Below are 13,180 nucleotides of genomic sequence, written 5' to 3'. Positions count from 1 at the left end.
CCATACTTACATATCTTAAGTAAACATCTTTGCATCTACAGAACCTCTTAAGTATTAACACGTCAACACTTCAGTATTGACTCAAACAAACAGAGTTGGAACAAGCATGACCAAGTACTATCAGGAGTAAGCTTCCAGCATTAGTCTTACTCAAGTCCAGCTGGGGGCAAACAATTGTTCAAACCAAGCTGGACTTGAGTAAGACACCTTTTCATGCCTTCATCGCATTCAAATACACCTATGCTATCTAAGTTGAAGCAGACTCAAGCAGTTCCACACAAGGGCACAATCTTCAGTACCGATCTTACTTAGCTCTAGGTGGGGGCAAACAATTGTTTTCTTTCAAAACCAACCTGGACCTAAATAAGACCCACTTATGGACTCAAGCACCGCCATACCACATATTTGTTAGCTACACCGAGCACAAGTTCGGCCCCGAGGTCCCAACAGTGCTCGGTCGGGGGCAAACAGTACAGTTCCACACCAAGAATCAGTTCGGCCCCGAATCACAACAACGTTCGGCCGGGGGCAAGTAGTACAGAATCAGACAGAACATCCATTTAAAGGCAATACAGAACCAGACCGAGCATTTATTTGGCCCCGAGGTCCCAACAGCGCTCGGCCGGGGGCAGGCAGTACAGAAAACATTCAAACATAGAAGCCAAACAGTATCAGATTGTAAGTTCAAAAAGAAAATTCTATCATCCAAGAAAAGGCACAGATAGCCTCATAACCAGCAGCAAAGAAAAGAAAAAAGAAAAGAAAAATTGTCTTGACAAGGGCAGAAAGAAAACTTGTCATGGAGACCGAGCCACAGTACATCAAAGCAAAAAAGTTCAAATCCTTTCAACATCAATTTTCATCAATAGTGGGCAACTCAGGAGCAGCATCAGCAATTTTGTCCAGGCCGTCTGCGGGAGGAAAAGTAGAGAAAGCTCCAATTTCTTAAGAAGTAGAAGCCTCCTTAACTACATCTCCCGTGGCTTCAGTCTTTAGGGTTTCAATCCCTTCAACATCCACCGTTTCAGCGGCAACATTCCTGTCATGGGTTTTGCTTGCAGAATCATCTTCTGGAGAAACTTCAGCTGGAAGAACAGCAGGGGTGGAAATAATCTTCGAACCCAAGGATCTCGAAGGAACGGGGACATCCTGAAACAGGAAAGAGCCTTTAGGAACCAGCGTAGCAGTCAAGGCACTCGTCCAACCTTTCACGAAGAGCTTGTCTCGCAGCACTAACACCTCTTCCTTATAGGCAGCCCTGGCTTCATCCCAACCTTGTTGCCAGTGTTTGGCTTCCAGTGCAGAACGCTCGGCAGCCATCACGGCAATAACAGCCTCCAATTCGGCCACCTTCCCCTTAAGTTGAGCCTGCGTCCCAATAGCAGCCTTCTTCGATTTTTCAGCCGAAGCGACAATCTTGTTCAAACGAAATGCTTCCCTCTCAACGGTTCGGCGTCCTTCATTCTCTGACTCCAAGTTTACCGTCAGTCTCTCCGCGTTCATTGCGACCTCTAGCACGGCCCTTTCTAGCTCTTTAGCACGAGTAATGGACAGATGCATCCTTTGGATACACTGCAAAGGACAACGAAGAATTAAGAGAAAATGAGATAGCATCGTAACAGTAAAGACAAGTAAAACAGGAAACACTTACAACAGTCATCACCTGAAGGGTCCTCTTCAGGATAGGAATATCACGGGGCCCATTATGGTCGGCCATATCAACCGACATCAACAAAAACTTAGTCAAATCAAAGGCAAAATCTTGTGAAGCAACAATTGAATCAGAAGTGGAAATGGGCCTGCCCTCATGCGATATTGGCGGCTCCTATTTCTCAAAAGCATCATCCTCGGCAGGATCCTCGGAAGCTTCCCCTACCACTGCTTTGCCAGCCTCCTTCCTTCTCTTTTTTGCTCGAGCAGCTACTAAAACTGAGGGCTCGACAACAGTCACAGGGGTCCCAAAAGCTCCAACCTCCATCTTCACCTCCATAAGGCTCTTCACCTCGGTCTTTTCCAAAGGGGTTTGCAAAGCATCGGAGGCTCCGAAGGCCTCGGCCTCTAAATCCACCAACACCCTTCTCTTCGCCACAGACCCGCTCCCTGCGAAACTGGGGGTAGGGGAGGGCGCTCTCGCAGAAAGTGCACCCTGACTCCTGTGACGGCTTGTGACCAGAGGAGTGAGAGACGTGTTGGTCTCAATATCAGAGTCCAGAAGGGCAGCAGTGAGCCTTGCCTTCTTTGAAATAACGGAGCGGTAAGTAGACTGGTAATCCAACAACTCGGGTGCAGATCTCTTTTTATACCTCAGGGCAGCTTTTATCGCCTCAGCATTCTCTCAGTTCGGCCTTCATTGGAAACGAGAGGCCTCTGCAAAAAAAGAAGTGACCCGTTAGAGCAATATCCGAAATAGAGTAAGAAATACAAAAGTCATTAGAAGGAAAGGCCCGAACCTGGGTAGCCATCTTTCTGGGGCATCCTCTCAGACTAAAACTCAGTTCCGGCAGGAAACTCTCAGTTTCCACCAACTTGTAAGAAATCGTCGTTGTATTTATCCGAATCAGGCAGCCCAGTAACCAAATGGCAATCAAACAAGCGAACACGCAAGTAATATGTGCTGTGGTCTTTGTTATGAGAAAGAGTATAACAACCTAAGATATCCCATATGTCAAGGTTCAAACCCAATCATCTATTAAGGGTAGAGACACCGCAAACAACACGGAAAAGGTTCACAGATACTTGCATTAGGGTTAATTGGACTTGATGCAGAAACCGGCGTACCAACGGGTCAAGAGGGAATCGAACCCCTCCCTCGACTATGGCCGCAATGGGAAAAGCAACGGTATTCCTCATGCCCAGATGCTTGGCATCTACTTTCGCCAACGAGAGGGTAACGTCGTTGGGAATATTATAGTCCAAGCGAAACATAGCCATGGCCTCGGGGGTATCAACCAGTGAACGAAACTTCCCCATTTAATGAGCCTAAACAAACAGAAGTAGGACTCAGATAACAGAGTATGGAGCACAGACATGCTGTAGGCCAAACAAGATGATTAAGGCAAAAAGAGGCAAGAGAAGAAGAGTCGCAAGAGGACTTACAGAGATTAGAACAGTGGTAGCAGAGCAGGATCAGCGGTGAAAAAGTCTGAGCAGGGCACCAACGAGACTGGTTCTGAGGAACGGGAAGAGTCATTTCTCTCTCTTTGAAACTCTCTAGAGGAACGAAAAAATAGATGAAGGGATTTGTATTGACAGCCAGAGCATTAATTGCACTAGCCGGCGTGCAGGTACACGGAGCACGACCTTCAGTATGGAATCGATGCATTATCTTTGCACATCAATCTCACATCACCACGTGTCACTATGAAAGGACACATGCAGGAATTGCGTGTCAGGATTGAACCGTCACCAAGGCCGAGCTGGGAAAAATCGAAACGACGCGACGCTTGGGAAGCAGAACAATAGCTCCCCCCAAGGGGAACCTTAGCCCGAGCTATGGGGCAAATGAAGGGGCTAAAAGTGAAATGGGTCGAGTCCAAACCTTGGGCCGACCCAATCCACTGAAGCCCGAGTCCAAGTGGGCTGGATGAGTATATGGACAAACCAATTAAGCCCAACTTCATGATCAACAGTCCACCCAAGTCCTCAAGCACTTGGGTCTAACCTGTAGTGGAAAGGCTAGTCCAGCCGTGGTGCTGGACTGGGCCAAGTTGCGAGACTGAATCTAAGGGCCGAACAGAAAATAGGCCAAGCCCATGCAAAAGTTACCTGAATGGACAAGCCCATCTCCATGAGTGATCCTGTAAAAGGCCGAGACAGGGCATAATGATGCCGAGCTGAGGTATATCAGTACCGAACTGAGGAAACCCCGCAAGGAAACGTGGAAATTGTGAACGTGTGCATGTGCAGGTTGCCACCTCAGCTGGTCCCCTACATCTAGAATCACGGAAGTTGTTGAACCAAAAGAATATGGTTTGTTATCAGCATGACTACAATGAGTATATGCATTCAATGACAACTACCAGGTGGTCCCCCCTCTTGAGCAATGCTAAAAGGACACCTGGCAGCATCCAAGCTCCATGAACCCATCTTGAGAAGCAAGCAAGGAACACTATATATACAACACGAACTTCATATTGAAGGTAACGAAGAAGACTGAACTGAACTATTCCAAGCAAAATCACGCATAGAGAGAGATTAAACTCTCTATATACTTCTTCTCCGATCGCTAATTCCTACACCGGAGGGGTTATCCGGCCAACCCCGGCTGGGCAGCTCTAACGGTGCTTCTTGTTGCAGGAACCTCAGTTCCTGGATAGTCCAACTGAGTGTGGAGCCCTGATCCACTTTCATCTAGTGCGGAATTCGGTACGCACACCCCTCTCTCTTTTACTTTATCCCATTCTTTACCATTTCATGTCTCTTTTATTCCTTTTGTGTTCTAAACAAAAACCATAAAATAAACTTAATTTCAGACCAAACAAATAATTTCAAACCTAGGTCATCGCCCATAACTCAAGCCCAAATTAAAAACAAAGAAAATGATTGAAAACTAGATGAAAAAGGCCTGGAAAAAAAAATGTTTATAGAAATCGTTAGAGATAATGCTACGTCGAAGTTGAGATAGAGGATTCCAACTCGAGAATTTTTCGTTTTTGACTAGTTATCATTCATGAGACGAACATTTGTTCAAATTGATGAATATGAGAGAGGGTTTATAGGAATTGCTGTATTTGATTTTGTAAAAATAAAAAATTAATTCCACACGTGTAATGTCGAAAATTCGCGTTTGTAATTTGTTATAAGAACTACATTTTGAAAGAGAAGTCTTATTCTTTTGCAACACATTGAATTTTAGAGAATTTTTTTTTTTTTGTAAATTTTATCATTTTTCTTTCTTAGGGGTGTTATAGTGCCTATTGGTATTTCAAAGATTTTGAAGAAAAGCTAGCTGCAGAAGGGGAAGAAGAAGAGTTAAGAAAGAGAAAAGAAGATGAATAGCGGTGGTTGGTCGATGATATTACGTGGTCAAAAGAAAAGGAGAAGATAAAATCTATTTTTTTATATAGAAAATGTTATATGTTTCAAATTTTGTATTAAATAAATAATTAATGTGCCGTTTGGTAACACTTAGGTGCTGTTTGGTAACACTTACGTTTACAGTTTTCTGTTTATATTTACAAAAATTTTAAAAACTCAAATAAAAACTTGTTTGGTAAAATTTTTGATTTATAAATCAGTGATCTTAGTTTATAAATTTGGCCAAAAAATGAAAACACAAAAAATGTGTTTCCATTTTGAGTTTTCAGTTTTTTTTTTTTACCACCCAACACTAGCCACCACCACCCACCTCTCACCACCACCTGCCACCACCACTCACCACCCACCTCCCACCACCACCCACCACCCGCCACCACCACCCACCTGCCACCCACTCGCTACCACCACCCCCCTTGCCACTACTACCACCACCACCACCACCACCACCACCACCACCACCACCACCCACCTGCCATCCACCACCCGCCACTACCATCTACCGCCCGCCGCCACTACTCGCCACCTACTTGCCATCACCACCCACCACCCGCCACCACCTGCCACCACCATCCACCGCCCGCCGCCACTACCCGTCACCTACTTGCCATCACCACTCACCACCCACCTACCACCACCATCGACCACCTGTTACCACCAGCCACCCACCACCACCAACCACCTGTCACCCACCCACCCGCCATCACCACCACCCGCCACCCACCACCACCACCACTATCACCCACCCGCCACCTACCTACCACCACTACTCACCACCACCCACTCGCTACCACCTACCACCCGCCACTGTCACCCACCCACCCACCCACCACCACCACCATCCGCCACCACCCACCACCACCGGCCATCCGCCACCCACTTGCCACCACCACCCGCCACCGCCGCCACCACCACCACTACCCACTCGTTACCACCCGCCACCATCACCGCCCATCACCCACCACTACCTGCCATCTGCCACCCACCTGCCACCACCACCCCACCACCCGCCACCGTCACCCACCCACCCACCCACTACCACCACCTACCACCTACCCGCCACCACCACCACCTACCCGCCACCACCCACCACCACCCGCCATCCGCCACCCACCTGCCACCACCACCCGCCACCGCCACCGCCACCATCTACTCGCTACCACCCACCACCTGCCACCGTCACCCACCACCAACTACCCACCACCCACCCTCACCACTTTCCACCACCGTCTTTCGCCGCCACTTGCCACCACTTGCCATTTTTCACTCTTTTTTATATTTTTAAAATTTTTTAAACATTTTATCAATTACCAAACGCGTTTATAGTTTATGTTTTTCTAAAAATAAACAAAAACCAGTTTATAAAATTTTTGTAAATATAAACTGAAAACGTAAACGTTACCAAACACACACGTTTTCAGTTTATATTTATAAAAATTTAAAAAACTCAAATAAAAACTTGTTTGGTAAAATTTTTGATTTATAAATCAGTGGTCTCAGTTTATAAATTTGGCAAAAAAATAAAAACATAAAAAATGTTTTTCCGTTTTCAGTTTTTTTTTTTTACCACCCAACACTAGCCACCACCTGCCACCATTTTCCACCACCGTCTTCCGCCACCAACCCCCACCCACCCCCCACCACCACATGCCACCACCACTCACCATCCACCTGCCACCACCAACCACCACCCGCCACCGCCACCCACCTGCCACCCACTCGTCATCACCACCCACTCATCGCCACCACCACCACCACCACCACCACCCACCTACCATCCACCTGCCACCACCCGCCACTACCATCTACCGCCCGCCACCACCACCCGCCACCTATTTGCCACCACCACTCACCACCCACCTGCTACCACCATCCACCACCAGCCACCACCAGCCACCCGCCACCACCAGTCACCTTCCATCCACCCGCTACCACCACCCACCACCACCACCACCCACCACCTACCACCACCACCACCGCCTACCACCACCACCACCCAGCATCCACCACCTACCCACCTGCCACCACCACCACCACCCACTCGCTACCACCTACCACCCGCCATCGTCACCCACCCACCCACCACCACCACCACCACCCGCCACCACCCACCACCTCCCGCCACCACCCACCACTACCCGTCACCACCCACCACCACCCGCCATCCGCCACCCACCCATCACCCGCTACCACCACCACCCGCTCGCTACCACCCACTACTTGCCACCGTCACCTATCCACCCACCATCACCACCCACCGCCATCCGCCACTCACCTGCCACCACTACCCACCCACCACCCGCCACCACCACCACCACAACCACCCACTCGCTACCACCCACCACTTGCCATCGTCACCCACCCACCCACTACCACCACCCGCCACCACTACCTACCCGCCCACCACCACCCATCACTACCCGCCATCTGCCACCCACCTGTCACCACCACCACCACCACCCGCCATCTGCCACCCACACCACCACTACCCGCCACCACCACCACCACCGCCACCGCCACCTCCACAACCACCACCACCACCACCCACTCGCTACCACCCACCACTCGCCACCGTCATCCACCCACCCACCATCACCACCGACCTGCCACCACCTACCCACCACCCACCGTCACCACTTTCCACCACTGTCTTCTGCCGTCACTTGCCACCACTTGCCATTTCTCACTCTTTTTTATATTTTTATATTTTTAAAAACATTTTGTCAATTACCAAACGCGTTTGTAGTTTATGTTTTTTTTTAAAAAAATAAATAAAAAACAAAAATTAGTTTATAAAATTTTTGTAAATATAAACTGAAAACGTAAACGTTACCAAACACATCAATGTTTCACATAGATATGGTGTTCACAAAATTACGAATTTTATATTCATGTAAAATATTTAATTATTTATTTAATATTTAATCATTTATTTGACAAAAAATTTGACATTCTTACCATTATTCTTTTTATATTTGTATCTAGAAACAAAGTAATTAATGGAGTGAAAATTCATTTTTCTATAAAGATACGTGTTAATATAAGATAAATGAGACAGAGGATTGAGAAAGAAAAGTGCGAAAAAGATTGCAACGCAACCTGCCAAATTTTGTAACACTTTCTCCAATGATTGGTCGGTGATGTTATGTGGTTCAAAAGAGGAAGTAGTTAATGGAAGTGGGACACTGCTGCGTAGTCCGCCCAGCAGCGTTTGTTGTGCAGCGATTTGGGTTTATTTCAGGGTTCATTTTGATAATCTGAATCGTTCATTTTTTAGAATATGTCAAGTAGAATATTTTTACAAAAAATCAAGTTAATTGGATATCATTTACCTATTCATCCACTCACATTTGTATTTATTTTAATCAAGTTAAAATACATTTGTATTTATTTTTGTAGATACAAATTTATATAGATGAATGAGTAAACGATATCTGATTAACTTGATTTTTTGCAGGCATGTTCTAATTGACGTATTTTAAAATGTGAACGTTTCAGATGATCAAAATAAACCCCAAAATTGGCCCAAATCGCTGCACAACAGACGCTGCTGCACGGGCTACTTAGCAGCTCCCCACTTCCGTAATTAACAGATTGGAAAATTAATTTTTTATGAACCTATTAATTTTTTTTAGGTTCTTTAAATTTTGACCTAAAATAAAATTTTAAATATATTAATTTTATATTATATTAAAAGCTTAAAGCCTATTTTTTTAATTGTTTAAGACCCAATTTAAAAGGCTACTAAATAAAAATTGTTTGGACAAATTAAAAATATATATATAATCATTGTTAAGCCTAATTAAAAATTTATATAATTAGTCTAAATAAATATGTATGATATAATAAGTACATAGAGTCTAATGTCAAGATTTTAATAGAATAAATAACTTTATCTTAATTTTTTTGCCATCTCCCTTTATCATATTATAATTGAATAATTTTATCCTAATTTATTTTCCTTAATTTTGTTTGCCTTAATTTTTTTGCTCTCTCTCTCTTTCTCATAATTTAATTGAATAATTTTGCCTTAATTTTTTTTTCAACAATTTGTGTTTTGTTGTTATCAAATAATTAGTGGATTGTGATTTGTGTGAATTATGATTGTGTTATCAGATATCATATTACAATAACATAATCATTTCGTTATCAGATATTAATGAATTATGTTGTTTATGTCGATTATTGCTAAACTACTTTTATCTATTTTGAGTTTTTGTAATGATTTTTTGGTATCTTAGGATATGAAAATAAATTTTAATAATTAGGTATGTAGGGAAACTTTTTATAACTATTAAATAATAATAAAATTATCAGAAACTTATTACTTTATCTGTAATTTTTTTTATAAAAATATATATGGACTAAGCCAATAAGCAGTTGCCACGTCACTAATCCAGGGGCAAACACAAAATCGAGCCCACTTCCGTTACTTTCGACAACCTTATAAACGCCGAGAGAGAGAGAGAGAAACAATTAGCTCTCTAACGCCGACTCTGAAACGCGAGGACAATCGAAAAGCAAGACAGCTTTTCAACTTCCTACTCCGTAAGATGATCATTCATTTCAATTCTCTCTCTTTCTCATTCTATCTCTGATTATCTCAGATTACTGTCTTTTATTCTATTGAATCTAGGGTTTTGAAATCCCTATCTGCCCTTTTGATTGACTTCTTAAATTCTGAAGAAAAAAAAAAAAAAACTTTACGCTAAGCAATTTTGAGAGACCCATTCATTTTCTTTGATTAATGCTTAGTTTAAGTTGTCAAAGCTTGTAAAATTAGGTATTTTTGGGTTAGGGTTTTGTGTTTTTTCGGTTGGAGTTAGGGTGCTTAAGAGGATTTATTGCTTGATGGAATTGTCTGAACCCTAAGTTATTGGGAGTGAATTATATATTTTGTAAAATTAGGTATTTTAGGTTAGGGTTTTGTGTTTTTTCCGTTGGAATTGTGGGGTTTAAGAGGATGTATTGCTTGAATGGAATAGTCTGAACCCTAAGTTATTGGGAGTGAATTATATATATAGATATGTCGGCGAATAACAATAACCCAATGAAGAGTATTGGGGTTCCAACAGCCTTTGGAAATTCGGGTGGAATCCCGCAATCTATGCCCATGAACCACCAGACCCATTTGCTCTCACAGACACAACCTCAATCACATGGTGGGTCTCATTTTCCGGGTCATTTTCAACTGTCTGAGCCTCAGGCTCAAGCATTGGCTCAGGCACAGTATGCCCAGGTTCATGCTCAAGCACAAGCCCAAGCAGCTCATGCACATTTCCAAGCTCAGTTGAAAGCTCAACCCCAAGCCTTTTCTCAGTTGCAAAATTCTGGGTCCAATAATGTTGGAGTTTCATCTCCATCAATTTCAACGCCTGGCACTGGAAGTGCCAAGAGGGCTCCTCAGAAACCGCCTTCTAGGCCTCCTGGTTCCTCTGGTACCAACATTGGTTCACCTTTGAAAACTATGGAATTGGCCCCTGCTGCTCGAAGGAAGAAGCAAAAGCTTCCTGAGAAGCAAATTCCAGATAAAGTAGCGGCGGTTTTGCCGGAATCGGCTCTTTATACTCAGCTGCTTGAATTTGAGTCTCGGGTTGATTCTGCCCTTGCAAGAAAGAAGATTGATATTCAAGAATCTATTAAAAACCCTCCTCGAGTTCAGAAAACCCTTCGAATATATGTTTTCAACACTTCCGCTAACCAGACTCAAGTATCCCCTGAGAAAAAGAATGCCGAGTCTCCTTCTTGGTCCCTTAAGATAATTGGGAGGATCTTGGAAGATGGAATAGACCCTGATGCTGCTGGATTGGTGCAGAAACAAAACTCTTTTTACCCAAAATTCTCGTATTTTTTCAAGAAAATTACCATTTATTTGGATCAAAGCCTCTATCCAGACAATCATGTAATTTTATGGGAAAGTGCTCGGTCGCCCGCACTTAATGAGGGCTTTGAGGTAAAAAGAAAAGGGGATAAGGAATTCACTGCAATTATAAGAATAGAAATGAATTATGTCCCTGAGAAATTAAAACTTTCACCAGCTTTGACTGAAGTTCTTGGAATTGAGGTAGAAACCCGTCCAAGGGTTATGGCTGCACTTTGGCATTATGTGAAGGTTAAGAAGTTACAAATTCCAAGTGATCCTTCCTTCTTTATGTGTGATCCACCTCTTCGGAAAGTGTTTGGGGAAGAGAAGATAAAATTTTCCGTGGTTTCGCAAAAGATCTCACAACACTTAACTCTGCCGCAACCTATACATTTGGAGCATAAGATCAAGCTTTTTGGGAATAGTCCAAGTGGGAATACTTGTTATGATGTACTGGTCGATGTTCCTGTTTCATTAGGGAGAGAAATGTCTGCTTTCTTGGCAAATTTGGAGAAGCACAAGGAGATTGATGCTTGTGACGAAGCTATTTCTGCTGCTATAAAGAAGATCCACGAACATCGTCGGCGGCGGGCTTTTTTTCTTGGGTTCAGTCAGTCTCCAGCGGAATTTATCAATGCTTTGATTGCTTCTCAGAGCAAGGATCTGAAGCTTGTTGCTGGAGATGCTAGTCATAATGCAGAGGGGGAGCGCCGGTCTGACTTCTACAATCAACCTTGGTAAGCTTGTTGTCTTTTCTATTTATTTTGCACACACAATATGTATTTATCTGTGGGTGTCTTTTAATATGTATATCCCGTGGTTCACCTAATCAGCATTATCCTTGGCAATCGTATGTTACGATTCTCCTCTTATCGGTTCCTCTAAAATTATTCTTGTCTGGTATGGTCCAATTACTAATCTTTATCTCTCTGTATCTGTGTGAGAAAGTGAGCAAAAACCTAGTGATATTTTATACTGCTTCACAGATACTCAATTGTGTTCATTTTCTTATTTCCATCTATCTGTTCTCTGAGCTTTTTAAAAAATATTCTGTAAAAACTATTAAGAGAATGGCCGATATCACATCTCAAATCGAGATAACTTCTATAATGCATGTGTATGTGTGTGGCTCCTAGTCTTTTGTTGATGTTAACATTTGGATTTTTTTGGTAAGATATTTAAGAAAGTTAACTTCCCAGAGTGATCATGGCTGAAGATAAATTCCAATTGTTAAGTATAGATTCTGATATTTGTAGATATGGTCGGTATGATGGTTTTTTGTTTCCTAATCCCGTTCCTCAAATTTCCAATAGCGGTTGATGCCATTTGATATAATTCTATGCTTTGATTATTGGCATTCCTCGTGTTCGTATTACCTTCTAAAAAATATTAATCGCTATTCCTTTCAGATTCTTGTTTGCAAACACAAGGCAAGTCAAATCTGAAGTGATTTATGTATTTTCAATGAGGATTAGAGATTTAAATGACTTAAATTCATGGTTTTGGTTTGAACACTGTGCTTGAAAATACCAGGAGGATACTCCATTTTCCTGGATTTTAGGGTTTCTGCACTTTTGTTGGAGAATCTTCTCATAAATCTTAACATAAAAACTTAATATGTAAACATGCATCATGAACTTTTTCCTCTACCCCGCAGATATAGAAGCATCGATCATAATGTAATGTATTTTAATGTGCATGTTATAGGGTTGAAGACGCCGTTATTCGTTACCTGAATCGAAAGTCTACTGCTGGAAGCGATGCCCCTGGAAGCACATAGTTGGGGAATTACTAAATTTCTTATGGATCGGTATAATTGTTAGTATTTATGCTTTTGATCCCAAGAACCTGTTGTCTGCATCTGGCTGTGAGGTAATCTGGCTCGTAGTTGGGTATGAACATTTAAAGAGGAATCGAATACTCCAGACGGGGAAACTATGGTCAGTGGCTTTTAGTCTTGGAATTTTATTCAGCTTGTTCAACTTCATGATTGTTCTACCATGCTCTATTGAAAAAAAAATGTTTTTGTAACGCTAAATTAAATTTCTTAGTTTTGATTCTGAGTTCAGGCATATTTTTTGACAGGTATGCTACTGTCACATGATTGTGATTTTATTTATGATTTTGTATGTTATTTGGCATGTAGCGATGACGTAAATGTAGAAATTTAGAGACTGCTGTTGTAATTTTTGTGCTATTTTAGAACAACAGAAGTATGCTTTATAGCACAATATATTACTGTCGGAGTGAGTGTTTTATGCTGTGTTGTGCAATTCAAATACT

At 42.8% G+C, this 13,180-nt stretch overlaps 1 protein-coding gene across 1 annotated transcript; it reads left to right on the top strand.

The window, feature by feature from the left end:
• The first annotated feature begins 9,471 nt into the window (after positions 1-9,471).
• LOC114266635 (SWI/SNF complex component SNF12 homolog) lies at positions 9,472-13,153 on the top strand. The gene is made up of 2 exons (XM_082922517.1): positions 9,472-11,634; positions 12,605-13,153. Exons 1-2 carry the CDS (start codon positions 10,061-10,063, stop codon positions 12,675-12,677), a joined length of 1,647 nt encoding a protein of 548 aa, XP_082778643.1. The 5' UTR covers positions 9,472-10,060; the 3' UTR covers positions 12,678-13,153.
• Positions 13,154-13,180: the final 27 nt, after the last annotated feature.

This window comes from Camellia sinensis, chromosome 4 (genome assembly GCF_055761805.1).
Source record: "Camellia sinensis isolate YWXY chromosome 4, ASM5576180v1, whole genome shotgun sequence".
NCBI lineage: Eukaryota > Viridiplantae > Streptophyta > Magnoliopsida > Ericales > Theaceae > Camellia > Camellia sinensis.
Note: the sequence above shows the minus strand (reverse complement) of the source record. Positions and strands in the feature narration are given on the sequence as shown.

Excerpts from the sequence above, each read along its gene's own strand:
- LOC114266635 (XM_082922517.1), top strand. The coding sequence starts at position 10,061 with ATGTCGGCGAATAACAATAACCCAATGAAGAGTATTGGGGTTCCAACA. Across the intron at positions 11,635-12,604 it reads GACTTCTACAATCAACCTTG|GGTTGAAGACGCCGTTATTC; the intron begins GTAAGCTTGTTG and ends TGCATGTTATAG.